Raw genomic sequence first — 27,666 nt, 5'->3', positions numbered from 1 at the left:
GCCACAACTCTCTCCCTATATTACAATGAACTGTTGACTTTTTTTTTGTCACTCACTAGGGTATTATTTCTCTGGGGGCAAGTGTCTGGTCTTTGTGTTCTACACCCAGAGTCTAGCATGATGTGCTGCTCATGGTAAAAATTCAATGAATATTTGAATAGTGGAGAAAAGAGCTTATGGTACAAATGCTTCTTTTTTCAACCAGGCCCTGCGTTGAAAGGTGAGGCAAGAGTTTTAGTATTTGGCAGCAGAGATGGTGATGACCCGGCTTCTGCTTACCTTCTGTTGTCAGGGAAATGGGCTTCCTGTTCTTCTGAGGCTATGGACTACCCTTGCCTACATTTCCAACGGTGTCATTAGCTGTTACCCACAGAGCTAAAGTTATTCTACATCTAAGGTAGCTTTTTAGCATGGAAGACTCATATTTCGTCTGTATTAACCAGGGTTCCCTGAGAAACAAAACTAATAGGATATTGTCTCATGCAATTATGGAGACTAAGAAGTCTTATGATCTGCCCTCTGCAAGCTAGAGAACCAGAAAAATCAGTGGTATAACTCAGTCCTAGTCCAAAGGCCTGAGAGCCAGGAGCACAGATGTCTGAATGCAGGGAAGATGGATGTACCAGCTCAGGCAGGGAGCAAATTCATCCTTCCTCCATTTTTTGTTGTACTCAGGCCTTCAACAGACTGGATGATGCAAGCCTGCATTGGTGAGGGCAATCTTAGCTCAGCCTATTGATTCAAATGCTAATCTCTTCTGGAAACACCTTCAGAGACACACCCAGAAATAATGTGTTCCCAGCTATCTGGGCATCCCTTAGTCCAGTCAAGCTGACATATAAAATTAACAATCACAATCCATTCCTCATTGACTTGACATTCATATGCGTCTTCTTACACACTTAGTCTCCAAATAAAGACAATAACAAGGTCCTAATTCCACGTAGCATGCTACAACCAACCTGTGTGCAACTGAAAATGCACTAATCCCTTCCCCAGAAAAGGAGGTCAAGTCCTTGAGTGATGTATACTCGTCTCTGATATCCTATAACTTAAGTACTGTGATATAAATTTAACAATCTTAAATACTGATATAAAGTCAATACATCTCATGATACATGATAATGGAATAAGAGAAAACAAGGATATCTACTTACCATGTGCTTATATACATGCAAACTAATTCAAAATAAGGAGGAACTATAGAAATACTCATGACAATTACAGTCCTCGTTTCTGTAACTGATCACATGGTTGTAGCTGGCATGTATAACTAACTACCTTCTTCCATCAACTACTCAGTGTTCCCTGTCTTCAGCAAGCACCTCAGCTGGTCATGGTTCTTTACCTGGCACAGTGACTCAAATCTTCATTCATGAAGGTTCTGGGCCGTCAGTAGTCTTGTCTGGATTGGGTTGTTGGTTTTTCTTTGGCTTTAATCACATGGCATGGTAAGACTAAGAGATGTCGTAAGGGTTCTCCTGTATTCCCAAGTGTACCGACTCCCCCCCACCAAGGGTATATTTCATGCTAATGGACTTATTCACAGAAAAAGGCTTACAAATCTTTTACTGCTAACTGTAATATAGATAATACACACAAAGTAAAATTAGGGGTTTCTTTACATAAAATGACCAAGTTGTTTTGTACCTAGATAACAGAGTTTTCTTTTGAATCACCAGAACATTCTGTTAACTCTTTCTTATCCCCATTGCGAGGTAGCTGTTCAATTTCTCCTTGGATCAGCCCCCCTAGCCAACACCATAACCCTCTCCCTCGCCCAGAGAGGCATGAGGAACCCACAGTGGCCGGGCTGCAGTCTTAACTTTCAGTTAATGGAATGAATTATTGTTGCATCCGCTAGGAGGTACATGCCTCCCTTTAAAACTAAGATCTCTAGACCAGCAGAGTATAAAGTGGAGGGAGTAGGAAGCAACAATTTTAGTAGGGGGTCAGTAGGGGTCATAGTGAGTGGTCCCACTCCCATTTCTGCCACTTGATGCCTGGACCCATTAATCCTGGCTGTGGGAGAAACAGTAATGTGAGCTCTAGAAGAGGACTGAATGGCCCTTTACTGAGAACTAAACAGTCTGAATGCTGTCTGCCTAAACAGAGAAGGGGGAAGGCTGCGAATGTCTTAGCACATACCCGTGAAGGATAAAAGCCTAATAACGCTTTAGAAACGATTTTAAAACAAAGTTGGGAATATGGGTTAAGACTTTACTGACCCACCTACATGAACAGCTCTTCTTTGTGTCTCTGTTCCCCACACTTCATTTGAACAGCAATACAGCAACAAGCTCCGGGAGATGCAAGTCACACTGTAATTAGGAACATGGAACAAGCCTGCTCACCTGACTTGACACAATTCCCACTAATGAGCATGAACACAATTCAGGCTTTCATATAAGAAATGTTCTCAATTTGACTTTCGGTTGCCTCTGACCCTTAGCTCTGCTGGGCCTCAGACCTGTGATTCCTAAACCCACCACGAGGTTCCCCAACCACACCTGCACCTGCGCTATTCAGGTCCAGTTGGTCTGGGACACAGTCAACCTCCTCCTCCTCCTTTATTTTTTCTAATAAGTTCCTTACGAGATTCTGAGGCAGACAGCAGGAATGGGTGGTTCTATAGGCAGCTTTTGGTATCTCATGTTTTGTTATTCTCTAAACCTGCTATCCTCTTTCCTATTTCCAAATACCTTCTCCTGTTGAAAAGTCCCTTCTGGTACTTGCTCCTATCCTATCCTGTTGTATTTGAAACTTTACCCTTTCTTCATGGGCTGGTGTAAACCTTATCTTCTCTTGGTGACCCGGTTTAATTTCAATAAACTGAAAGCCATATTTTCAGAATTCCAAACCCTAACAAAATCTGGGACAGTACTTTTTCCTTATTTGTAAATGTATAAACATAAAACTTTTGCAAAGGTGTAAACGCTGAATTCTATTTACTTTCAACCTTCACAACCCACACATTGAGAAAAATACTTGTCTCTTTGGAATAGGACCATCTGGGAAAAGTGGGGTGCAGTCCCCCTCTTACTGTGAGTGCACACCTTTGGCTTGAGTCACCTCCTCTAAAGCACTGTTTGTCTAACCCCTCAAGAAGAGAGAGGACATCTCCAGGGCAGGAAAAGCATAGCATGGTATACACCACATCCTCATTCTCTCTCAGCGCCTCTGCCTCAAAACTCTCCCTCGATTGATCCTCCAATCTGATGTCAAAGGTCTTTTTAAAACATAACTTGTGTACTTTCCTTGCTTAAAACTGTCTATGAGTCCCCATCCCTTCCAGGATGAAATCTGAACTTCCTGGGTTGTCAGAGGTCTGGTCCTCTTCCCCTCTCCAGGTTGGGGTATGACTTATGCTTTCTATCTAGTTTGCCATACAGAGTGACACACACTCATGTCTCTCGAGCCCTTCCTTCTGTGTGCCGTTCCGTAAGTCTGGAGTATTAACACTTTCCATGACGTTGATAACAAATTCCACCCTGTAATATTTGGCTTACTGTCATCTTGTTTGAGAATAGGGTGACCACATGATTTTGATAGAAATAACAAAAAAGTTCACTCTCACATTCATTCAAGCAACAGAAACAGAGTACACACACACACACACACACACACACACACACACACATTTACTTAATGGCAGGCCCTGGTTTTCATTCATTTATTTATTCAACAGATATTTATTGAGGGCCTACTGTTCGCCAGATCTTATTCTAGGCACTTGGACACAACAACGAATAAACCGGCACCAAGTCCTTACCCTCATGGAGCATTTGCTCTAGTGGAGTGAAACAAACTACAACTCTTAAAGATGTAAACACACGTCATGCCCATAAGAGATCTATGTTATAAGGAAAAACAAATATGAAAGGTGCTAGAGAGTGATGAGGTACGGTAGGGAGCAGAGAGACCTCTCCCATAAGATGACCTTTGAGCAGAGACTTGGGGTCTCTGACGAAGACAGGAGAGCACTGAGGGGCACCTGGCCTGGGGTTCCAGCAGAGGGGGCTGTGACGCCCTAAGGTTGGAGACCCTTCAGCATATTCCAAGAACATCAAGGAGTAGCAGAGACAGGGTAAGAAAGAGGGAGTGTATTAGAAGTCAGAGCGATACCGGGGTTCAGATGGTGTAGGAACAATTAGGCCATGGTAAGGACTTTGGGTTCTACCATGAGTGATTTGGTACTGGGAGGATTGGTCAGAGAAATGATGGAGTCTGTAAAGGAATATCCCTGCTGAGTGTGAAGAACAGATGATAGGCAGCGAGAGTGAAAAATGGGGACTGCTCAGGTAGGTAGCTGTAGAATATTCCGGACAAAGATCCTGATGTCTCGGGACAGGGCAGTTGAGCTAGATATGGGGAGAAGTGGTGGGAGTCTGGATACATTTCAAAATTCAGCAAATTTAACAGGATACACTCAAAACTGAGGAAGAGTATGGGAGAAAAAACGGAGTCAGGATGGATGCTGAGGTTTTTGACATGAGCTACTAGAAGAATGGAGTTGCCATTTTCTGGGTATAAAGAGTATAGAAGGAGTAAGCTTGGGGTCAGGTGAGGGGACAGTTGGGAAAGATGGCTAGAATTCAAGAGATCCATTTTGTAACTTTTGCATTTGAGATGCTTAAGAGACAAATACTAGAGATCAAGTTCAGGTAATAGACTCCCCTCCCAGTTAACAAGAAAGCTCTTAACAATTCTATCTTCAATTCTAGTCCTGTTTTCCCCAGCAAAATCTCATAGCCTAATGTGAGGCAACATTAGTCTTCTTCCCAGACACCCAAGCACTGCCATCAAGCTTGGGGACACTCCTTGATGTCCCCTCAGTCCATTATGTGGCGGATCTCCTCCCCTAAGGACCCAGGGACAGTTATTTTCAACATCAAAGAGTAAAGTCTTAGCATTGATCCCCAAAGTATAGACTTAGGGTAGGATCTCCAAAGAGATTCCTTTAAAAAGAAATAATGAAAAATAGTCTGCCCCAAAGGTGAGTTTTATTTCAACTCTCACAATGATCAAACCTAAACTTCTAGCAGATTCGGAATAACAACTTTTTCTGACTTCCAGCCATCAGGGATTAAAAATATCGAATGCCAGTATATTAACTTCCTATGGATGCTGTAACAAATTACCACAAATTCAGTGGCTTAAAACAACAGAAATATATTGCCTCACAGTTCTGGAGACCAGGAAGTCCAAAATCAGTTGCTGAAGGCTGAAATCAGGGTGGGGGAAGGGCTGAATTTCTTCTGGATGCTTTAGGGGAGAATCTGTTCTTTGCCTCTTCTAGCTTCTGTTGGCTGTTAACATTCCTTGGCTCATGGCCACATAGCTCCAGTCTTCAAGGGCAGCAACTTTCAATCTCTCCCTGTCTGCTGCATCTTCACATCACCTACTCCTCTCTCTGTGTGTACTCTATCAAATCCCCCTCTTATATGTATATATGTGATTGCATTTAGGACCTACCTGGATAATCCAGGGTCATCTCCCCATCTCATATCTTTAACTTACTTATACCTGCAAAGATGACATCATATAAGCTAACATTCACAATCCAACAATTAGAACCTGATAACTTTGGGTGGCGGTTATTCAACCTACCACAGCCAGTCCCAACACACAATAATCACTTTGCTGAACGATTGAAAAAAGAAGCTTTACAGGTCCACTTATTATCCAAGAAGTAGCTGTGAGCCCCTATTACGTTCCAGGCACTGAGAATGGAACGCACAAGCAGACGGGCATCCTGACCTCAGAAGGCTCCCAGCCATAATCAACTAATCACACTAACTGTGGCAAGAAACGCAACGTGCAGGGCTCTACATCCTGGGGGATATGGGGGTGGGGGGTTACTCTCAGAGAGGCAGGTTGGAGAAAGCATCCCTAAGGAAGCATATTCTGGTTAATATTTGAAAGATAAATAGGGTTAACTGAGTGAAAAGAGGAGGAGAATGCCAGGCAGAGCGGAGAGAATGTAGAATGGGCCCATGACGGGAAAGTATGAGACAGGAAAAATGAAAGAAGAGGAGAATGGTGAGGCAGAGTGTGGTGTGAACCAAGAGTGAAGAGGAAGCTCCTCCCAGGCCTTGATAAAGAACTGGCTCTCTCAGCTTAAGGAGAAATCCTGGAGGTACCATCAAATTCAAGTTTGAAAAGATCACTCTGGCTGCGGATGAAGAAAGGGTGGGTGATGGAAAGCAGAGGAGGTGTGGGCAGACTAGCTATTTTATTTTCATTTTAACAGCTGAGAACTGAAATGTCAGACCATCCATTTGAAAAGACTTCTATTTGTCTGTGTTTCCCAGACACCCAACCCCCACCACCAAGCTTAGGGAGACTCCTCTACCTCTGAGTTTTAGGATTCTTGTGAATGGCTCTGTCACAGCTGCTCCCTTTTGACAAGTTAATTGTGCCCCACCCCCATTATATGCCCGATCATCCGGACCAGTCTCATTCATCTTTTTATCTATACAAGCTTGGATTTCAGTACTTGATACATGGTAGTCTATGCATGAGCTACAGAGAAAAAAGAAAATCAAAAGTTCTGATCTCCCTTTCTCAGGGTCGGAAGAAAGGGCTTCTTGGCCAGTCTGGGGACTTAGAGTGAGGGGCAACATTACCCAAGTGGCCCTTTCTGAAGTCCAGGTTCATAGCTCTGTACCACCACCATAAAGCATGCCCAAACGGAATTGCGAGAGCAAAGGTAATGGTGGCAAGCGAGCCGAGGAACATCACCAGGTCAGCAGGGCAGAAAACCAGAAACGCTAGGGTTCAAAGGGGGGACTCAGCTTGGAAAAAAAAGGGGGACGCAATCCACGTAAATTCTTGGGAATGTGGACTCAAGTCAGCAACAGAACATGTATGCATTTTCGGCACAGAGAATTCGGTCTGTTTAAAGGAGGCAACATAAGATAAGATAAATAGAAGAGCCTGAAAACCTTTATTGCTAATAAATGATTACAAAAATGAAAGATGTTAATATGCAGTGGTGCCCTGCTTCCCTGTATCTATTTGGTACTTTCCTCCAAATTAGATTATGTGATATATCAAAATGATTTGATAAAGTGTGTGTAATCTAAAATAGATTAAAGAAGTAGGTCATTTTTCCAGGTACTTATTGTCAAGATCAGACTGGAATCCAGGACTCCTAAATCCTGAGATTTACTTCTTTGTACTAAGCTATTCCATCCCCAAGGGAGCCAACACCAGGTTCACTGTGCAGACTCTCAATTAATCACAGTAGAAAGCAGTATTTGCCAAGTGAAAATCCTCTTTTTTGAATTCTTAATCTCCCCACCAGCTGAGTTTACCACAAAGACATGAATATATAATTGAGACATAAAGAAAACATGCCACCAAATTAAACTGTCCTAATTTTAAATCAATATTTTTTTTCTCAAATAACATGAAATGAAGATCTCTTAAAAGAAAAATGTTGTGCTCCCCCAGCTCCAGCAGCATTTCACCACTGAGCCCAACTCCAACACAAGCCAATTAGATGTTGTACCGACGACGTTCAACACTAATTTGCCACAGACAACGTTCAACAGGAATATAAGTCTTAAGATAGACTCCAAGTGCTGACACCTTAAAGCCTAAATATAAATCAGACTGCCACATCTGAAACACTGAGCTTCTCATCTGCATGTGGGCTCCCAGGCACAGCGAAAGGTGACTGCTGGCGACGGACTCGCCCAATGGTTCCTGAGGGTCGTGGAACTCTTCCTGCGGCTGTTTTATCCTTAGTGATATCCTCACCTTCTCTGCTACAATCATTATGATGATGACAGAGCCCAAAGCCCCAGTACCATGTTCTCTCTTTGCTAGTATACAAAGAAATGCATATTAACTGTCCAGCGGGGAAAACAAAAATCATTGTAACAGCAGTTAGAAAACATATGTTTTAGTGTGTTCAAAAAATGACCTGGTGGTAGAAGGGTCTTTGGCAATCTTTCCCCGTTGTATCTTTACCATGCAAGGGACATAGAGCCAGTTAGGTTTAGAGATCTTCTTTCCTTCCAATAATTCTCCTTCTTTTCCAATGGTGCTTGTCATTTTCTCTACCACTGACAGCCTTCTGGATATTTGTCCTCTGCTAAAACAATGGAATGCAACTTTCCTTGCGGAAGAGAAGTGCTGGTTTTGTAGAACAAGGAAAACCAAGCCTGTGTTGAAAACTGACATGACCCAAGGCCTACTTCTTCTCATGTGCTCCTTCCCACGGCACACAGAGCATCCACAAGTCAGGTGCAGCCTATCCTTCCGGCTCTGTGTCTAGTGATTTCGCTCCAGGAACCCCGCCGCGGGACCACTTAGAGTCCCCACTCTTGCTTCAGTGTGTCCTACACATTCAGATTTTCAAGCTTTGCACATGCTATTGCTCCTGCCCAGGATGCCTTCTCCTCTTCATGTCCCCTGAAAAGTCCTCCTCATGATTGAAGACCCTGGTGAAATGCAACTTTGCAGCTTTGCCTAATCTCACAGATAAATTCAATTAGACCCTGCCAGTGTATTTATGAGGTCTGACAACTAAGTTCGCGAACTCATCCTAGAAAAAGTGCCACATATCTCACCGCTGAATATCACTATGGTCACCTTCGACGTACTCCCCTTGGGAAGCTATGTACTGATGCCAGAGCCTAGTCCACCCTTCAAAGCAATTTTGGAACTCTTTTTCTGGAATGGCCATCAGAACTCTCATCGTATTACCCTTTATGTCCTGAATGTCATCAAAATGCCTTCCTTTCAATATTTCCTTTATCTTCGGATAAAGAAAGAAGTCATTGGGGGCCAGAGCAGGTGAGTAAGGAGTGTGTTCCAATACAGTTATTTGTTCACTGGCTAAAAACTCCCTCACAGGCAGTGCTGTGTGAGCTGCTGCATTGTCGTGAAGCAAGAGCCATGAATTGCTGGTGAAAAAGTTCAGGTCGTCTAACTTTTTCATGAAGCCTTTTCAGCACTTCCAAATAGTAAACTTGGTTAACTGTTTGTCCAGTGGGTACAAATTCATAATGAATAATCCCTCTGATATCAAAAAAAAGTTAGTAACATCACTGCAACAAGTTCTTGAACTTAATTGTCTGACCTCATATAGAGTTTATATGTATAAGCACCTTAATCCCTGTTACTCTATAGGAAAGTTATTTGTTAGTATAGTTGTCTCTTGGGCTAGACAAGGCAGGAGCTCTGTCTGAATTTTTCTGTCCCCAGTTATTGTCTTCAAAATACTCTTAACTGGAATTGAAATGTGTCAGTTGACAGTCCTCAGTGTGACAACTGATAGACTAAGAGACTTAGTCACCAAATTCTTACCCTGTCCTAAGATACTAGTTATTTCCATTTTAGCGAGAAGATAATTGTCAGAGACTTTTGAGAACCGAAGAGTCCCCTACAAGAGTTAATGCACTCAGATCAACAATGCTGCCTTTGATATCATTTTATACACATCCTATAGGTGCAGTCTTTGGGAGTGGAGTAATGAGGGTTTTTTTGGATATATTCTAGGATTAGGCCAGTCTGTCCCTGTGGGCCATGAGACCATAAAGAGACCTCACGTAATCCTGAGTTAAGAGTATTTGCTTCAAGTTCAGCTTAAATAAACCACAGGCGGCTTCTGGTATGGGGAGGGGAGTCTAAAGGATTGCATGTAGGAATTGTTTGCCTTTTCCCCACAATAAAATGACACCGTGTGTCACTTGGAGGCTGCAGAGACATATGATCCAGGAGGAATCAGAGCCACTTTTCTCAACCCTATGGTATTGGTATCTGAGGCAGCTCAGACTCCCTGGGCAAAACCACCTAAGGGATAAGAATTCTGTGGTTGCTTCAAGACCTTCCCTTGGGAGCTCTAACTGCTTCTGTGGGAGGGATGTTGCCTAACTCCTAGAAGTGTTTGCTGTGAAGTAGTAGGGTCACCTGAGCTTTCTGCTCCCTTAGAGCCATAAGTGGTGTGGATGGCTTGGACACGGGGACCCTATTCTTTATTGCTTTTTATTGTTTACTGTTCTGGCCAGGCAGCACCAGAAAGTAGATGCCGAGTTTTCTAAACTGCTTAGAAAACATAAGAACCTGCCCTAGCCACTCCAGAAAGCACAGAAAATGTCATTATTAAACCAGTGTGACTTATTATAGCAGTTTGCTCAGATAGCTTTAGTCTAACTGACTACCCGACTTGGCTTTGCAGACAGATGATGTTTCAGTGGGTTTACTGAAATGTGGGTATAACACATTTTGCCCCTCTGCTGTCGGTAACTGCATCAAGAAAGTTTAAAACTCACCAGGTAGAACTGAGTTGCCTCATTTATGTGCTGTCTACATTTTGTAAATGAATTTCAGGTAAAATGCCCTCCTTCTTTGTCATTCTTCAGGGTGCTCTGAGGAACACTCTAATTTTTTTTGTGGAATTAAATTTCCTGACTCTTAGAAACTTCTGTTGAATTCAGATGCACAGTCTTCTGACTAGACCAAATGTGCATTTTCATCTACTTCTTGAACAGGGCAGGAAGAGGAGAGATGATTTGCAAAGCAGTTTGGAATGGCAAATGTGACTTACTGTCACACAGGGCTATTGACACCTGAACAACGCAGATGTACTCAGAAGGTGACTTCTGTTGAATCAGAATTGGATGGCAATGTTTCCCTCCACCGCGGACTCAGCCAAGATGCAGCGTGAATGGAAATTAGTTGGTCTTCTCAGCTCTACGGGAGCCCTGCACTGCTAGGAGGGTATGTTGTGTTCTGGGTGATGTGGCTGGAGAAACAGAAAACTTTGCCTTCAATATGAGGATTAAAGCACATTATTCCCTTTGATATGTTATGTTTCAAATTTCCTTTTATTCAGGTTCAGAGTTGAGGGGGAGCCTATGGAGCGTAGGTGTCTAGAAATTAAAAGTTATTGTTCTGTTCTCTTAATCATAATAATGAGTTTGGCTTGACAAGGTCAATTAATTATTCAGGATTGGAAAGCAACAGGATTATACATATCAGGTGGGTAAGAGGAGAGTTCAGAACAGGAAGACAATCAAAGGTTGATGAAAGGCTGGTGCCTCCAAAGCTCTATTATTTGCAAGTCACCTACCTGCCTGTGCTAGGTATCCCCCTGGCCTAGTCTCCTTCTCTCTGGAATTCCATAAACACAGGGAGTGTGCGGCAATGACCCAGCCTGTTTCTCTCACCCTCATGCCATTCCACAGACACTAGCCAGCCCCCACCCCTTTTCACTTGAGCTTCAGAGCTGTTTGACTCCAAAAGGCAGGTAATTAACTATCAAACAATAGCAGGGATTTTCAGATTAATTCTGCCTAGGAAGAAATAGGAAAACTCATTTACACCAAACAAAAGGGAGGGGGTGATTAGATACTCCAATGACAAAAGAGAGACTAAGATAGGGTCTTGAAAACTGACAAAGAGGACAAAAGCTATTATTATTATTATTATTATTATTATTATTATTATTATTATTACACTCGTTCCCCATTATTTAAGCACCACGTTTAACCTTGTCTATCATGCAAATAGGTCTCTAAGTGATTTAGAAACCCAGGAGTATTCCACCCAGGCCTCTGCTTGGTAAGGAGGACCTTCCTGTCATTGTGTGGACCACCTGGACAGTTCTGCTGCACTGTCTTTCACAGGAGGGCTTTCAGAAATTCAGTTAGGGCTTTTGAGATGTCTTCTACACTACCCTCAATTTGACTAAGGATTGGGCCTCATGTTTTATTTACGCTGTGCTTTCTAAGGTGTGGCCTCCTCCAAGGGAAAAAGGAAACGGGGGTGTGGTCATTTTTTAGATATTCTGAGGAGCTGAGTGGTTTGGCAGCAGGTTAACACCGGGAAAGGGTTAAAATATGCAGCTTGACTCCAGAAGCAGCCTCTTATTAATTACGCTCATAAAGCAGAACACCCTGAGGTCAAAGGGATGGAAATCATTAGACCCAAATTTTAATAAATCGTAGATAGATCTTCCTCACTCTGGTCTAAAAGATTTTATCTGGCTGCCTAAGTGGGCATGCAAATCCATGGGTGGTATTTCTTACTTTTCACAAAGTCATTCTGAACAGAGTTTTCAAGGCATCTTAAAGTAAAGAATCTAAGTATGAAGTCCTCCACCTCTGCTACCACGGGATACTTTACTTCTTGACGCTTTAGATGTCTCAGTATTAACCTCCCCTGGGGCTCCAAGGCAGGGCTCTTCCTGTTCTGATGGACTCCCCGCCCCCATCCCCACACTCACCCAGTCTTCAAATTCTGTCTGTTCTCCCTTAGTTACATCTTCCGACTTTGGCCCTTCTTCGCTGTGCTAGCTAACAGAGGAACTCCAGTTCTCCATCTTTTTCAACAACTCTCTCTTATCTCTAAAAGATCTCCATCTTTGCTTATGTGCATCTTCTGTACAAAATTCCAGGCTACTTTTGGCACCACACCTGGGCCTTGAGGTCAGTGAAACCCTTGCTTTAACCCCTGCTGGCCCATAATAGTAATCACTTATAGCACAGCCCAGCAGAACTTTCTACAATGGTAGGGATAGCCCATACCTGTATTGTCCAGTGCAGTAGCCACCGGTCACGTGTAGCTATTGAAGCACTTGAAATGAGGCTAGAGTGGCTGAAGAAGTAAATTTTATTTGGTTTTAAGCTAATTTAACTTGAAATGCACCCTGAGGAGTAGCTACTTTGCTCAGTTTTCCTGTCACCTCCCCCTTCCTGCCACCAGCCCCTGCTGCCTTGCCCTCTATCTGCCTTCCACACTGGCTCCAGGGCTGCTCTCCTCACCAAGGCTGTTCCTGTTCCTGGCTTGCCCAGGAGACTTGTCTCATATGAGTCCTCCCTGGGTTCTATCTGCAGCCCCAAGCCTGCTCCTCTTTCTACACTGACCCTGGACAGTGCAAATCAGAAGCACTATTAGCTTTTTCCTACAGGCTCTTCTTACATGTCTGTCCATGAAGGCTGAGTTCTCTGTGGTTTGAAACTCACCCTTACTCTGTCTGGTGTTTTACATGGCTATACTTAGTTGCCCCTCTATCCCCCTATGCTGCCCTCTGCAGGGACTTTCCTCTGCAGCTCAGGCCAGACTGGCCCCATTCCATGCTCAAGACATTGACCAGCCCTGCTGGGATCTTTGGAAACCACTCGGCCCCTACAGGCATGGGAAAGATTTAGGAGAGCTTAAGAGCATAAGTAGCCTTAGAGCCATCTTACAAGAAAAAAAAAAAAAAATTACATTTCAACAGCAACAGTTAGTGAGAAATAAAGCAATGATTCACTGAAGAAAAAAAAAGGAACAAGCATTTCCCTTTTCATTTATTACAAGGATATGAAGTGTTATCAACAGATTTTAGAAATATTCTAGAAAACAAAGCACACACCTAGAACTTGCCACCAGTGAAAGGCTCCTAAGGGTTGGAAGGACTGCCAATCTTGCTGATAGTTGAAGCTCTGGAAAATATGGACCAAAGAAAGGCCCCTAGCCTTTCCATCCTGTGCTCGAGCTAACGGACAGACCAGTACTAGCAGCACTAGGGGAGCTGGATGTCGCATAAACGGACCAACCTGACTTCAGTATAGGTCCTTTCCGAATTCTATTAAAATGTCTAATCAAACAACAAGGGGGGAAGAGGACCCACATTGTAGGTGGAGTTAGGAGAGTGTGGAGCAGGATTGTGCCCAGGAAGGATTCAGCCAACAGTGTCTATACTCCCAGAAGCTAAATTCCTGGGGATGAATTGGGCAAACATTGTACACGAATAGAAACTAACTCTTACCGGGCAGCTTTTTATTCAACTTCACATGCTAAGTGCTCTGCCACAGTACCAGTAACCAGAGTTCTTTCTCAGTGGTTATTGTCTGTATGAATAAATGAAGGCATGAATGAGTGCATGCACAAAGGGCTGAAGGGTCTGATTCTCAGGCAGATACAAAGATGGCAGCCTAGCTGTCAGCAAGAACGACACATAATTGAATCACAGCCATAGAGAAGATACAGTACAAAGAACTAGTGGGGCAGAAGGCATATTCGATAGTAATGAGAAAGGCATAATCTCAGACATTCAGCAGTTCACATACTAGGAAAATGCATTACTTTCCTTCTGTGTGAGTTTACTTATATATAAAGCTTACTACATATACATAAATACACATACTCTTACACATAAATACACATACTCATGGGCAAAACATCAGTTTAGTTCTATTTTGCTGCAGCTATTCTATGAGTGTGAGTGTGTGTGTGTGTGTGTGTATGTGTGTGTGTGTGTGTGTTTAATGATTATAATACCATTTTGAAAACTTAATGTGTCTTTCATTCCAGCAGCATTCTGCTCAGGGTTGAATAGCAACTTCAACAAAATCCAGACAGTCAGCGTCTGCTGAAGGAATTAGGGTTGATGTTCAGTACAATAAATGATCCCAAGATATATCTTTTTTTTTAAATCCTGGATGGTGATGTATCCTCTTTCCAGTACAGAAACAGGGGAGTCTGGCTCTATTTAGTTTGTCTGATTGCTTTTAAAGAGGGGGGACAGGTTGCCTCCGAAAAACTGTGGTCCTCTATTCATTAAAGTGTCAATAATGCTCAGGCCAGGCATATCGACAGCGGATTAGCTTGGGCTGAGCCTGTGTACAAGACCAGTGCCTTTTTTAACCCAGCTTGTCTCCGGATCAATACACCCATCAGCATTCGAAAATTAGCCCAAGATGAGATTCCAATACTTGAGGTGGTGTGTCATGCTAAGAGGGCATCTAGCCAAGTCACAGATGGAAACACCTAGCTGGGGATTAGACATTTTCCATTAGCTTGGACATAAGCGAAGATTGATCTCCCATCTCCACACCCCCACATACGCAACCTTTGCTCTTTGAGCCTAGATAAGACCTCTGGGCTATAATTCTAGCCCCTTGCCTCTATAAGCAGTTATTAATTGTATACTTTGTATAAGGCACTCACCCGGGAGCAGGAGAGTATGGGCTTAAGGGGAAAAACTATGGCAAAACCATGGTCCTTGTTTTCAAGGAGGATTCAGAAGTTTTCAGTATTCTTTCCATTTTCCAGTTCCATAAAGGTCCCGCTTCCTAAAGCAAATATCTGTAATAGCACATAGTCCCTAGTGTCTCTGCCATTGTGAGGTATTCTGCTCTCAGCAGTGAGTGTGTGTATAGGGTGGGGCATGACGGGGGCTTGGGGAATGGCTTCAAATGATACACACTGTAAGTGATGGCAATGGAGCATTTGGGGACACTCCTCATAGAATATTGATTCTCAAGCATTTCTTTTTGCCAATTATGCACAATAAAAAATGTATTTTATATTAAAAATGTACAATGAAACAAAAACCTTATGTAAGAATAGCTACTCTGCTGTTTGTAATACACTCTGATATCTTCTATGCAACTCTGTTTTCTTTAAAAAATGCTGTTTTCACCCAGAAGTTTGACAAATATTCTCTTATACAACTTGTAAAAGAAAAAGCCATCATAATTTCCTTTTGGAAAGAAAGAGTAGGGAAAAATAAAAACAACTTGGTATGACCAAGCTTTACCACCATGTGAGGGGTTCAAATGTCCCACTGGCCTAACTCCTAACCAGAGCCAGTGCCCGCACTGCTCCCTCTCGTTGTGTCCTCTTTTCATCACTGCTCACCCTATCTTGCCCCTCACAGTTCGTGTCTGTGATCCAAGCTGTACTTTCTCCTGCCTTCTCACAGCTAGCTTACCCTGAATTCTTCCAGCTCCTTGAATTTCTTCCTTCTTAAGCCACCATCCTGCCCCTTGTTTCTCTAACCAATCATCCAAAGCCTCTTCACCACTTCTTTGGGGACAATGACATGGAGGGGTGGCTGAAGGAGCCTCTGGAAGAGAAGCTGATTGCCCTGGACTTGACACTTAGCTGGATGAAGGGTGTTGGGAAACAGACTGGGAAAGAAACAGCGACAGAGGACTGCGCAGGACCTTTATGCGTATAAGATAACCAAGCGAAGTATTTGGTCCGCTGCAAAAGACATCTTAAAATGTTTAAAAATAACAATGGTAAAAATAACTAACACTACAACAGCACCTCTGCGTGCCAGGCCCTCTTCCAAGTGTTCTACACATCAGTCCATGTAAAATGTAATCCTCACCACAGCTCCTCACGACATTGACTCCACTGTACAGAAGGGAGCCCTGGGGTTCAGTTAGTAATTTGGTCAAGGTCTCCCAGACAAAAAGCAGCCAGGTCTGATTCGTACTCCCTAGTTAGGAATCTGCCTACCATGCTTAAGTGTTGTCAGAGTGCCCTGGGACCAGTTCTGGCAGATGAGTACCACTCCTAGGGCCTGAGAAACATGGAGAGAGCAGAAGCAAGACAAGAGATATGCAAAACCAAAACAAATATATAGTTCTTAAAAGCCGGGGGTGACAGGTGCAGAAGAAGAGTTGGGGTTTGGCCAAAACATGGAGAATCAGACATAGGTAGTAGAGTGGGGGATGTGGTATTGGAAACCTAGGGTTGGGAGGTGAGAGACGGTGAAGCAAGCTGGAAACGATGGAGGTGGTGTGGAGGGTGTGTCCCAAGTAGGTGCTGAGAGCGTCTGCGTTTGGCTCTGCTGTCTTTGAAGGCTGTGTGAGGGTATAGCAGACGTATAGCACTTAACAGCTAAAAGGCTGATCTTAAAATAAAGCGAATTTAGAATTGGATGGAACCTAAAAAAATCTTAGGGGAGAAAAGAAAACAAGGAAATCGATAATTAGAAGATAATTTTCTGAGAAAATATATTACTGGAACAAAAGCAAAAAAGAAAAATCCTATTCACTAGGAAATTATTTGAAAATTCAGCATCTCATGGAAAAATGACAATAAGGAAGTCGTCCTGACTGGATGGAACAAACAGAACTCATCTCTGTTGAGGATCACAGAACAAGTGTTTAATGCAGGTTCTCCCAGCTGCCCATTCGGACTGCCCCGCCACGCCCTGCCTACCTTGCACGATGAGGTGAACCCTCGAGGTCTTGGGGTGGTTGTCGGTCTGCACAGAGCAGGTATATGGACCCTCGTCATACACGTCCACGTTCTGGATCTCGATGCTGTACTGGGTTTGGGTGTTGCTCAGGAGGACCACACGTGGGTCCAGGCACCACTTGTCATTCCCAGCATAGAGGATGGTGCTGCGGTTTAGCCAGGCTACCCGCGTGACTCGGTTGTCAATCGTGCACCTGGAAGAAAGATCAGATGGGTAAGTCAGGGAACTGGACAGAAAATGGGAGCCATCAGAGTGGGGCCCATGGCAAGACCAGGACGATGTTTTATGTTTTGTCTTCACTCCCTGTCCCCAGTATACACACACACACATTTCCTTTGATTGGTCACCCGTGGCACTTTCTAGAATTTGGTGGCAGAGGTCTTATGGGATAACAGCCTTAGAACATTGGGTGTCTCTGATTTCTGTGTCCTGAACAGTTCAGTGCTTCAGTATCACAGGACTGAGCAGAGGACTTTGTAAATAGCCCTAACCACTCATAGTTATAACGTGGAGGCATTTTCCACACGCAGAATAGCTGGGCCGTTTGAGCACAACTAGCCCTCCCTTTGCCCAAGGATTTCTATAATGTGGATGATAATAATCCATCACATTACTTTCTAGGTATTTTGGGTGTACTAAGCCACCCAATACTTACAAGAACCCTATGAGGAAGGTTCCACTGGTAAAAGGAATTGAAGAACAGAGAAACTCAGTATTTTTCCAAGTCACACAGAATATATGTGCTAGACCAGAGATTTTAACTATTAAACATTTTGACTACTGAACAGTCTTTCTTCTCATCTCAGAATGGCAAATTCTGACAGAAGCCTTCTGAAGTAAAAACTAAATATGTACCACCACCATTGCTACTTACCTTCATTTTATCCAAGGCCAGGAAAGTTCAATTATTGCTAGACTAAAGGCATTTTCCAAAAATATCAAAATTGTTTGCACATGTAAAAATAGACATTCTTTATTTGATTTCTGCATCTGGAATCCCCAAATTGTAGAAGCTCCTTTCTCTTTTCCTACACTTTCAAATTTCCCAGCTACCCTTGTCAATTCCTCACCATGTCTCTGCCTGCATTCATTTCCCTCTCTCACTGCACCAAGGATGTTCTGTGGCCTTAGGCTAAATTCACAAACAGTGTCTTGATCCTAACTATAAAGCTGCAAATAGCAGTGTAGCACAGTATGTATAATAATGCCTCAATTTTATACATTCTTTTGCAGTTTAAAAAGTACTTTTACATCCACACTGTCTCATTTAATTTTTGCAGCAAATCTGTCACACAAATGATCTCACCCATTCTCTACTTTAAAGATCAGGACTCTGGGGTTTGGAATGGTCTGGTGATTTGCCCCAGGTTAAAGAGCTAGGAAGTGAAGTCAGACCGCTCAGGCAGGTTGTCTAAATCCTGGTCCTGTGTGCAAAAGTGAATTTTTCAGTGGAGAGGAACGATTGCTTCCATTGATTCTCAAAATGGTCTGTGACCATAAAAAGCCTGAGAACTGCTGCTGAGCACACCAGATTCCCCAGGCGGTGGCTCTCGAGATGAGACATCCTGTACTATGCATCCTTTCCGCTTGTACTTGTGTAAATGTCACACAATCATTGCAGGGCCACTCAGGTGCAGGTGGGAAGCCTTGCTGAGAGCTCCTATAGAGAAAACTCCTCAACCAGAAATGCCTTTGGCTCTGGTGTCCAGCAAGTTCTGTGTTGCTTATTGTGTTTTCTGAGCAACACAGGACGGCCATGGTAGAAGACATAACTAGGGAATGATCAAGGGGATATTTCCAGAAGTGGGCATGGACCACTTGCATCAGAACTCCATGAGGGGTTTGTCCTACTGATTCTTTTGTCCTACTGATTCAGAATCTTTGGGATCCCAGAAATATGAATTTCTAATAATATCCCAGTTAAGTCATATACACACCAAAGGCTGAAAAACCCTGGTATAGAGCAGTGTATTCAGGACCAGCTTCATAATTTCAGGGGCATGGTACAAGATAAAAATGCAAAGCTCTTCGGTTGAGAATTATCAAGAATTTCAAGATGATGACAGCAGAGCATTTAACCAAGAGCAAAGTCCTTCTGAGTGCAGGGCCCTGTGTGAATAAACACATTCTGAATGGATCTCAGACCTTACCATGCATATGAATCTCCTTGGGATCTTACCAAAATGCAAATTCTGATTTGGTGGGTCAGAGGTGATGCCTGCGAGTCTGTATTTTTAGGAATCCTCCAGGTGATACGCATGCTGATGGCACCTAGACCATTCCTTAAGTAGCATAACTCTACAGGTGAATTATACGCACGTTAGGGTTTGAGAAGCACTGAGCAAGCACCTCACTATATGCAAGTATAGTAAAAAAACCAGCAGATCGGTATTAATGGAGAGCTTGTTAGAAATGCGGAATCTCAAGCCCCATCACAGATGTAATGAATGAGAATCTGCATTTTAATAAGGTGTCTAGGTGACCAGATGCACATGAAGTTTGGACTGGCCTCAAGTGTACTCCAAGACTTCATTTTGCGTTTGATGACAACAGCTAGAGTATACTCTAAGACTGACTGAGAGGAGAGAAGCACAGATGATGGAGGAAGCACTTGGTGCTGCACCTACCCATATGTTCCTTGCAGACCAATGCTCTGCTTTCAAGCTGCCTCACCTGAAACGTGGGTTTTGAACTACAAGTGGCTTGAAATCCCTTAAGAACAACACACTTTGCAGCTTGCTTTGTTAGTAATGTGCCTGGGAGGTTGTTTGTATTAATGACCTTAAAGGCAGTTCCTACTGTAAATTTTGCATGGATCCAAGCAGACAAATTGGTGAAATTCATATTTGTGGATAATATTCACTGAACATGTATTACTACATGCTTGGTACTGAGCAAGCCTCTACTATACACTGTTTTATCATCTCAAAATTTGGTTGGTTCACTTATCATTGCCAATTTACAGATGGGTTAACTGAGATTAAGAAATATTCAAATGATTAAGATCACACCAATATGAAGCTGCAGAATCAAGATTCACACCCAGGTTTTTGTTGTTTATTTTTTTCCTCAAATTCAGTGTTCTTGAATGTCCTGATTGAACTTCCCAAGAGGTTCTATAACACTTAGATTCGACATGCATCAGAATCACCAGCAATCCCTGATAAATACAGATTGCTGGGCCAGTACCCGGTCTGGAGACCACACTTTGAAAACCATTAATTTAGAAATATGGTTTCTGGTTGTCATGCCGGGTGTCATGCAGGGTCTCAGCTCCTGCTCCCCACATAAGAATGCAGGATATGATGAGGCCAAAAAGGAACACCCATGGAGCCATAGGTAGGGGAGTCATACCACTATTCTGTCACTGGCGGCTGGGTTGGAGACACAGGAAGCAGAAGCCACACGATCTGCAATCTGCCATCTGCTTCTCTGCCAACCAACCAACCCCTTGCTAACTGCAATCCATGCTTGCCAGCCACCATCTTCTTGCTAGCCCCCATTCTCTGCTAGCAAAGCCACGGCAGTTATATTAGTGGCCAATGGCTCAATGGTTACAGCTGACGACCAACTAGCCACAGCTGATGGCCATCCAATCACAGTTGATGGCCATTTACTACCTGAGCCAGCACCTTTCCACCTGAGGCTGAGAGCCTGGAAACTGCACTCCTGGCTTTCTCCCCACAGTGGTGAAATGATAGCGGCAGAGAGACTGGGCACTAGGAAACGACTTTTGTGTGAAACAGTTTTCCATTACTTAACAGGAAGAGAACTGTCTGATAACCAATATGTTCTGGGAAGCCAGGAGCAGAGTCCTAGTTATTTTTTTCCTCTAACAGCTGACATTTGACCAGATACCAGGTGAGTGGCCATGGTGCAGGAAATGTTGATGAACAACCTCTAAAGTGCTGGAATCATTGCTTTGGATTCCCACAATGGGGACATCTCACAGCCTCTTGCTAAGAGCAGGAGTGTCCTAAGCTTCCTTGTGAGTGTCTAATTACTGGAAATGCACTGAAATGGAAGCAGTTTCATCACACTGCACCGCACTTACAGGACGAAAGATGTTCATTTGCAGATACACTAACACTCCCAACACAGCCAATTTTCAGCACAGTTATGCAGCCTCTGATATACTACACTGAAAATTTGGCACAGCTTCAGCGGTGGTTTGGGCACATCCAAGGTCATGTTTAGATGTCCAAACTGTCATTGCTGGAGATCAGTCTTACTGAGTCTCTACGACATTAATGCTGGCTTCTGTAGAGAGGGATCACAAAGGGAACTTGGCGGCCAGCTCCTGTTACCTCCTCATACCTGCCCCCATCTATCTGTCTCATTTATTGAGTCTCCATGACAATGTAGAGGATACAATTCTCCCTGGTGAAGGAAGGAAGGAAGGAAGGAAGGAAGGAAGGAAGGAAAGAAGGAAGGAAGGAAGGAAGGAAGAAAGGAAGGAAGGAAGGAAGGAAAAGAAAGGAAGAAAGGAGGAAAGAAAGAAAGAAAGAAAGAAAGAAAGAAAGAAAGAAAGAAAGAAAGAAAGAAAGGAAAGAAAGAAAAAAAGAAAGAAAAAGTGAGCATAATTGCTCTCTCAGCCAGAGTGAATGCTTCGGTTGGTGGGTGAGTCAGTAGAAGGTCTGGGTGGAAATTCGGTCAACAAGGCTGGCTTTTTTACAGAGACGGCCCTTAACATAGTTCTACAAAATTACTCTTAAAACAAACCATGGTATTTCCATCTTCCTTGGGAAAGTAATTTACTGGGAATAAAGAAGGTTTCAGATTCAACTCTCCGTAACTAACCCAGGGCAGTATAGCTAAAGATGGCTGTCATGCAGGAGACCCTGCTCACTGCGCCATGTGTCATGCAGGGTGTCATACGGGGTCTCAGCTCCCGCTCCCCACATAAGAACACAGGTTATGGTGAGGCCAAAAAGGAACACGGAGCCACAGATAGGGGAGTCACACCACTATGTTCTCGCTGGCGGCTCGGTTGGAGACACAGGAAGCAGGAGCCACATGATCCGCAAACCGCCCTCCACTTGTCTCTGCCAACCAACCTCACTTGCCAGCTGCAATCCGTGCTTGCTAGCTCAGTCACCATCTTCTTGCTAGCTCCCATTTGCTGCTAGTGTAGCCACGGCAGTTATATTAATGGCCAATGGCTCACTGGTTACAGCTGACAGCCAACTAGCCACAGCTGATGGCCATCCAATCACAGTTGATGGCCATTTACTACCTGAGCCAGCACGTTTCTATGTGAGACCAAGACCCTGGAAACTGCCCTCCTTGCTCTCCTCCCACTATGGCCACTTGTCATTGGGGAACTAGACAGGTCGGCCATCATGAGGCAGCCAGGAAGAGAAATGGAGAGACAGAAAGTGTTGGACGTGCCCTGCCTTAACTTTGAAACTCTTTTACCTTTCCAGAACTGCACAATCTTGAGATATACTAAGGTGCCACCCTGAGCATCCCCTTTGCCCATCCTGCCGCACATGCAAAGAACAGAGGAACAGCTTTTGCATACCTAGGGCTTCTGGATCAAGACCTGGAACTCCCACTCTCCAAACTTTAAACAGCTCTCAACTCTGAAAGCTTCCTGTCCTCCAGCCTCAGTGCTGCCCTCAATTACTTCCATACTCCAGCACTCCAGGCAGTGGCCATCAACCTTCAGTGTTTGTGTGAGTGACCTTTGCCTCCCACCAAGCTTGAGGCCCTCCCCTCCTGTGTGCCACCCCCATGGATAGCCCATGGCCTGACCTATGCAACATACTGGCAGAATCCAGACAGACAGACAGACAGAAGCCTTGGAGGGACCCTTGTTATCATTTCATTGCTGAACCACAGGCTCTTCTCAGTCTGTGTGTCTGTCTGTCTGCACTCTGTATCTTTTCTTGGAGAAGTTTCTTCTTAAAGAGAATAGGCCTAGTGTATTCGAACATAGATCACCAAAGATGGCCAGCCTGCATAGATTGTCAATACATTTTCTTCGATGATCAAAAGCCGCGTGTGTAGTTGACCAGAAAGGACCAGCCATACATGCCCACGCTGGATCTTGCACCTGAGCACAGCACATGGTAGAGAAAGCTGCCACAATGCAATTGTCAGAATCTGTACCGACTGTGACAATACTCTAAAAATGCAGCCTTCTCTGGCAGGAAATATTTAAAGTGGTAAAAAGCAAGGACCTACAATCAAGATTACCCAGAAAAGCTATCATTTAGAATCGAAGGACAGAAAAAGGGCTTCCCAGACAAGAAAAAGCTAAAGGAATTCATCACAACCAAACCATTATTACAAGAAATGTTAAAGGGACTTCTTCAAGAAGAAGAAAAAAAGATAAAAAATATGAATAATAAAAAGTCAATAACAGCTACATATCTAGCAACAAGTACTTTAAATGTGAATGGATTAAATGTTCCAATCAAAAGCCTAGGGTGGCTGAATGGATAAGAAAAAAAACAAACAAGAAAAACCCTACATATGCTGCCTACAAGAGACTCACTTCAGACTAAAAGACACACACAGACTGAAAATAAAGGGAAGGAAAATATATTTCATGAAAATGGAACATCTAAGAACTATGTTGTATACCTGAAACTAATATAATATTTTGTGAAAAATTAAAAACATTTTAAAGAAACTAAATTCATTGGGAAATCCTACAGCCCTCTATGTCCTTAATCTCTTGCTGATGAATAATGGCTTTATCATACTTGTTGCATTTATACGTAGAGGAATAGCAAAAAACGATGGAGAAAGCCCAGGATGAGTGATACAGAGATAAAACCATACAAACATGAACTCAAGAACTCAAGGTACTTTGGATTGGGGAGGAGATGAGAGAGAGAGAGGAAATGAATGAGTGTGTGGAAATTGAAAGAAAAATAGAGCTTGGAATCTTCTAAAGGCAGAGAAAGTGTGTTGAAATAAACAGAAAGGTTATTGAAGAAAAAGGGAAAAATCCAGGCTTGGCCTTTGTTAAACACACCTGCCTGGAGATCTGAGCAGTATAATGGATGCAGGCAGTGGGTAATCCAACCATTCCTTCTATCAAATGGCTCTTTAACTGCTTTTGAAAAGCAACACGTCTCGAGCAATGCTTGAGACTACAGTGAAATGAGTGCTTCCACCCTTCACAGCACCTGGTCACAATCTCATCTTATCACACAGAAATGCTCCAGCTGCCCCTAAGTTTGGCTCCTCTGAGTGAGCATTTGGCTTGTGCCCAGCTCCTCCTCTGAAGCTTCGCAGGGAAGCATTACAAAGCGGATGGCTGGGAAATACTGACACCGGCTCCATGGATTTGGCAGGTGCATCTTTCAGATCTGCTTCTGGGGAAAATCAACAAATGGGCAAACCAGGTTGCTTCCTCATCTACCTGCTGAAAATTCAGACATCACTGCACTTTAGGTCTTTATTGTAAGAGAAGCCTTCACTAGGGGAGGTGCTAATTTGGACCCGACTGGAATCTAAACTCATGTCAATATTTATAAAATTGTTTCTTGCCATACAGAAAGAAAAACACTTTACTTACACTCTGTTCACATGGTCCTTGCATCTATCAACCACTACTGTTTTTGCTTTACATTAAAAAAAATGAACGTATGCTATGAAATCTTTCTTAGTTGTGGAAATAGTGACAAGGCTGATTATGCCTGGGTAGAAGCAGAAGGAACTCTTATGATAGAAGTGAAGAGACCAGGGGCAAAACACAGCTGTGCACATACTGCACTGCGAGCCCACATGGCTGGCAGAGAGCTATAGTCTGAGGGAGGGCGTGGAAGAGGAGAGAGAACAGGCTTTGAGGTCAGAATGCTGGGATCAAAGTCCCAGCACTCTTCTTGCTGCCTCTCAACAAGTCCTCTGACCTCGCTGAGTTTCATGTAACTCATCTTCAATGGAAGTAACTTTTCCTCCTGCATGGGGTTAATGAGAAGATTAAATGGAACCATGCATGTAAATGCATTGCTTGGTATGCACTAGAACTAGAAACCCAGCAAATAATAGGATTTTACAATCTATTATATATACTGCTTTCTCATCGTATATATATACATATATATATGTGTGTGTGTGTATATATATATATATATGTATATATATATATATATATATATATATATATATATAAACATCATTGCATCACTGACAAATGGTAAGTTCTTGAAAGGCAAGGGTCATACCTTATTTTCCTTAGGGGCCTCTATGCACCATTTTATTGAGTACAAAGTAAGTCCTCAATAAATATCTGTCAACTGATTAATGTTTGATTAAAATCTCCCACCTTTCACAAACTCCTGAGAAGTAAAAGACCATGGAGCCCACGTCTAGTGAAGATTCAGGCTGTGAGGATATCTACTCCGTATGGACCAACCCAAATTTATAAACACAAAGTACACATAACTCCCCTTACTCATTTTGGGAATCAGAACACTAGGGGCCGTCACCTTCATGTCTCTAATGTTGGGTAAGTCAAGAAGGCTTGGCTTCGTGGACCTCTGAGAAGGGTTCTTAATAATCGCACATATCCATCTATCCTTCCTGTCGGAGTCAAATTAAGTAGCAGAATCTCAAAAAAAAACTCGGCTGAGTTAGGTGGGCAATGACTTTGCTAAAATGAATGACAGTATTTGGATTTTTCCCAGTGACAAAAACCCAGTCCTAATTCAAATGCTGAAGAGGCTTGGAGCTGCTCAATAGGTCATATCACGTGTGTAAGCCATAGCTCCCAGAAGCCATTGCTTTATTCAATAACTGTGTGTTACACCCATGTGGCAGGGAAAGACTCTAAAGTCAAGATAGTCTGAGCAATGTGGCCTCTTGACATGTCATATGACCACAGATAAAATTAACCGAGCCTTTTTTCCCTAGGTGGCCAGAGCAAAGCTGCCTGGAAGCTATTGTTTGTTTGTTTGTTTGTTTGTTTGATTGATTTTTAACTAATTCATTTATTTTATTAAATTTATTGGTGTGACAATGGTTAGTAAAATTATATATGTTTCAAGTGTACATTTCTGTAATACATCATCTATACACTTGGCTATAAGATGAAATACTGCCATTTGCAACTATGTGGTTGGATCTTGAGATTATCATGCTAAGCAAAATAAGTCAGACAGAAAAAGTCAAGAACCATATGACTTCACTCATATGTGGGATATAAAACTGAAAACCACAAAGGAACAGGACAAACAAAGAAACAAAAACTCATGGAGGCTTTTCTTTCCATTTCTTTCCTTAACATATTCAAAACAGTCGAAACACAGATAAAGATCTCTTGAACCCCTTCCTGGAGACTAACATTTCCTAGGGAGAGAGCCCAGATATGCTGAGAGGGAGTTCAGTGGAAATTCACCGTGGACTTCATCTGCCATTTGAGCTTCAGCTTCAGCAAATGATCTCCTACAAAGCCCATCTCACCTCCCAGCCCACACTGCTGCAGGCATGATGTGTACCTGGTATACTGAATTGTGACCTGAGCTCACTGTGACCCGAGCACTCTGCTTACTTTTAGGATTCAGGGGCTTACTTTATTTGGAATGCCTTTCCTTATCCTTTGGTAGACAAGTTCTTATTTCCCTATCAAGGCTAATTTTAAATATTATTTTGTATCTCAACTACCTTTCCTTTGCAAACATTTTTAATCCCCCATGGATGTTCTCCAGACATACTTTCATCCTGGTGTATACTGATTGCAGTTTGTTCATGCTATGTCTTCTTGTGACAGGTAGAACTCTGGCAGGACAGGAAGTATGAAGTAGGACAATTAAGTTCGCAAACTCAGTGCAATGATGTTGCTAACCTTTACTGATATCAGAGGGATTATCTATTATGAATTTGTACCAACTGGGCAAACAGTTAACCAAGTATACTATTTGGAAGTGCTGAAAAGGCAGCATGAAAAAGTTAGATGACCTGAACTTTTTGACAATTCATGGCTCTTGCATCACAATGCACCAGCTCACACGGCACTGTCTGTGAGGGAGTTTTTAGCCAGTAAACAAATAACTGTATTGGAGCACCCTCCCTACTCACCTGATCTCGCCCCCAATGACTAATTTATTTACCCGAAGGTAAAGGAAATATGGAAAGGAAGACATTTTGATGACATTCAGGACATCAGGGGTAATATGATGACAGCTTTGATGGCCATTCCAGAAAAAGAGTTACAAAATTGCTTTGAAGGGTGAACTAGGTGCTGGCATCAATGCATAGCTTCCCAAGGCGAGTATTTTGAAGGTGACTGTAGTGAGATTCAGCAATGAAGTATTTTGCACTTTTTCTAGGATGAGTTCGTTAACTTAATTGTCTGACCTCGTATATAACACATGCTTTTCTATTCCAAGGACTATTGCCGTGTTTCCCAGAAAATAAGACCTAGCCAGACCATCAGCTCTAATGCATCTTTTGGTGCAAATAATATAAGACCCAGTGTTATATACTGTATTATATTATATTATACCTGGTATTATATTATATTACTTATCTTATATTATATTATATTATATTATATTATATTATATTATATTATACTATACCCGATCTTATAGTAAAATAAGACCAGGTATTATATTAAATTTTGCGCCAAAAGATGCATTCGAGTTGATGGTCCGGCTAGGTCTTATTTTCAAGGAAACACAGTGGTTACTTTCAGGGCAATTTGGATC

General features: G+C 42.8%; 1 protein-coding gene across 15 annotated transcripts in view; it reads right to left on the bottom strand.

Annotated features, from left to right (window-relative positions):
• The window catches only part of NTM (neurotrimin), a 973,593-nt gene that overhangs the window by 169,919 nt on the left and 776,008 nt on the right, over positions 1-27,666 (bottom strand). For all 15 annotated transcript variants that reach the window (XM_033097830.1, XM_033097826.1, XM_033097822.1 and 12 more), the window contains one exon: positions 16,960-17,192. In XM_033097830.1, coding sequence (XP_032953721.1) covers positions 16,960-17,192 — 233 coding nt within the window. The remainder of the gene's footprint in view (positions 1-16,959; positions 17,193-27,666) is intronic.

Source organism: Rhinolophus ferrumequinum, chromosome 25, assembly GCF_004115265.2.
Source record: "Rhinolophus ferrumequinum isolate MPI-CBG mRhiFer1 chromosome 25, mRhiFer1_v1.p, whole genome shotgun sequence".
In the NCBI taxonomy this organism is placed as follows: domain Eukaryota; kingdom Metazoa; phylum Chordata; class Mammalia; order Chiroptera; family Rhinolophidae; genus Rhinolophus; species Rhinolophus ferrumequinum.
This window is presented reverse-complemented; position numbering and strand designations above follow the sequence as displayed.